Source organism: Helianthus annuus, chromosome 14 (assembly GCF_002127325.2).
Source record: "Helianthus annuus cultivar XRQ/B chromosome 14, HanXRQr2.0-SUNRISE, whole genome shotgun sequence".
Classification (NCBI taxonomy): Eukaryota; Viridiplantae; Streptophyta; class Magnoliopsida; order Asterales; family Asteraceae; genus Helianthus; species Helianthus annuus.
The window spans coordinates 50,063,404-50,065,434 of record NC_035446.2 but is presented as its reverse complement, the minus strand read 5'-3'; the positions used below and the strand labels follow the sequence as shown (position 1 = coordinate 50,065,434).

At 40.1% G+C, this 2,031-nt stretch overlaps 1 protein-coding gene across 1 annotated transcript; it reads right to left on the bottom strand.

Moving 5' to 3' along the window:
- Positions 1–949: 949 nt before the first annotated feature.
- On the bottom strand, positions 950–1,747 carry LOC110906641. The gene has a single exon (XM_022151744.1). The coding sequence runs from the start codon at positions 1,745–1,747 to the stop codon at positions 950–952; it is 798 nt and encodes a 265-aa protein (XP_022007436.1).
- Between the last annotated feature and the right edge of the window lie 284 nt (positions 1,748–2,031).

The window sequence follows — 2,031 nt, the reverse complement described above, 5'->3', positions numbered from 1 at the left end:
AAACTCTTTTGTATCCATGGTTATGAAACAATAGCTTCTGTTACAACACTCCCCGACGTTTCCGCCATGGTTTGTTGTCCTACGTGGTCGGGGTGTGACATACTAGACCTTCATACGATTCCAGAACATATACAAGGAAACTCATTTGCTGCTTGGCAGAGTTAATGCTCATGGCAGGAGAATTCTTCAATTTGAGAGCAATGTTGCACAGTATCTCCTTTGATTCATCAGGATTTGTTTTTGAAGAACATGAATAATATCCTGGATTGTAGCTTGATGAGCTTTTATGTGGTTCCTCTGTCTTCTCACCACTAAATGCTGTCTTTGGTGAATCACCAGCTTTCACCGAAGGTATGTTACCTTCGTAATAAAGACCAACATTCTGATGATGTGAAGAACTGCTCATCTTGCTTTGCTTTTGTAGCTCCAGTTCATGACTTTCAATTTTTTCTATCAAGACATCAAGAGAAATTGTATCATATAGCACATCGTTTTTCAATATGAACACAAACGTTTGCCACTGATCAGCTCGTGGTAAAGCTTCTATGATTTTATTGATTATTTCTTCTCGAGTTTTAACAATTCCAAAACGATCAAGTTCAATTTTTAAATGCCCAAATCTTTCTATCATTTGTCGAACTGATTCACCTTTCAAGCTATCAAACAAATCAAATCTTTCTTTAATAAAGCAATTTTATTTTTCTTGATTTGTTTACCCCCCCTCAGCTTTAACCCGTAAAGCTTCCCAAACAGATTTTGATGACCCATCATGGTTAAGCAATGCAAAAATGTCATCTCTAATTGATGATTGGATTAAAGCAATCATTCTCTGTTCAGATGAGAAATTTCTCTTGTCCTCAGCGTTTAAGCTCTTTAGAGGGATTTCTTCGTTTTTGTTATTGACTGGTCTGTCATAACCAAACTCCAAGCAGAACCAACTTTCATGAGCTTAAGCTTTTGCCCAGTTAATGAAACGTTCTTTCCACCAAGTATAGTCTTCAATGCTTTCGAGCGTTGGTGGTTTGGAATGAGTTCCGTAGAAGTTGGCCGGTTTTTGCATATTCGAATTTACATTCATCCATTGCATTATGTCATTCCATTGGCCATTTACATCACCCATACCAGCCATATCCTTGATACTATTCCAAACCTCCGAAGAGTAGAAGCATTCAAAGAACAAATGGTCCCTCGAGTCCTTACCATGGTTACACAAGGGGCAACACATAAGGTTCAAGTTTGTAGCACTTCCCGCTTCCCAAATGGTCAATCTATCTTGGGTTTTAAGTTTGTTTCTAATAACCAACCACAAGTTAAAAGAGTGTCTCGGGATACACTGTTTAAACCAAACCATATTAAACCAATCAACTATATTCTCCCGATGGCGAATATTATTCCATACCTCCCACGAAGAAAAATGAACTGCTTTTCCTTCATAGTTAATCCAAACCAACCGATCTTGAGCATCATTAAGAACCGGAGCTTGGATGTTGATTAATACAGGGAACAAGTCAAACCAAGCAATCGGCCACCTCCAATGGCCGTTAGAATCCACCAACTCAGCCACAGTATTTTGCAAGTTAAAACCTGCATTGGCTATTGTTCTCGGACTAACATAAGCACGGATCGGGCAAGCAGTGCACCAAGTATCACTCCATACATTCGTGTTATTGCCACTACCAATAGACTTCCACATATAAGGCCGAAGTAAATCGCGTAACGCTAGAATTTTCCTCCAACCCCATGTCATACTACCCCTACAGGGCAGCTCCCAAAAGCTTCTACCCTTCAGTTTATAGATGTGAACCCATTGGACCCATAGCGACTTCCTGTTGGTCAACACACTCCATATATGAGACGAGACAAGACCTTATAGACATCCGCAATGCATCGAACACCCAGCCCGCCCTCATTTTTTGGAAGACAAACTATCTTCCAAGCAACCTTAGGTTTAACATTCTGTTGATGCTTACCAGTCCATAAGAACGCACGCATACGCCTTTCAAGGTCACTCACCAATTTAGCTGGCAAGAG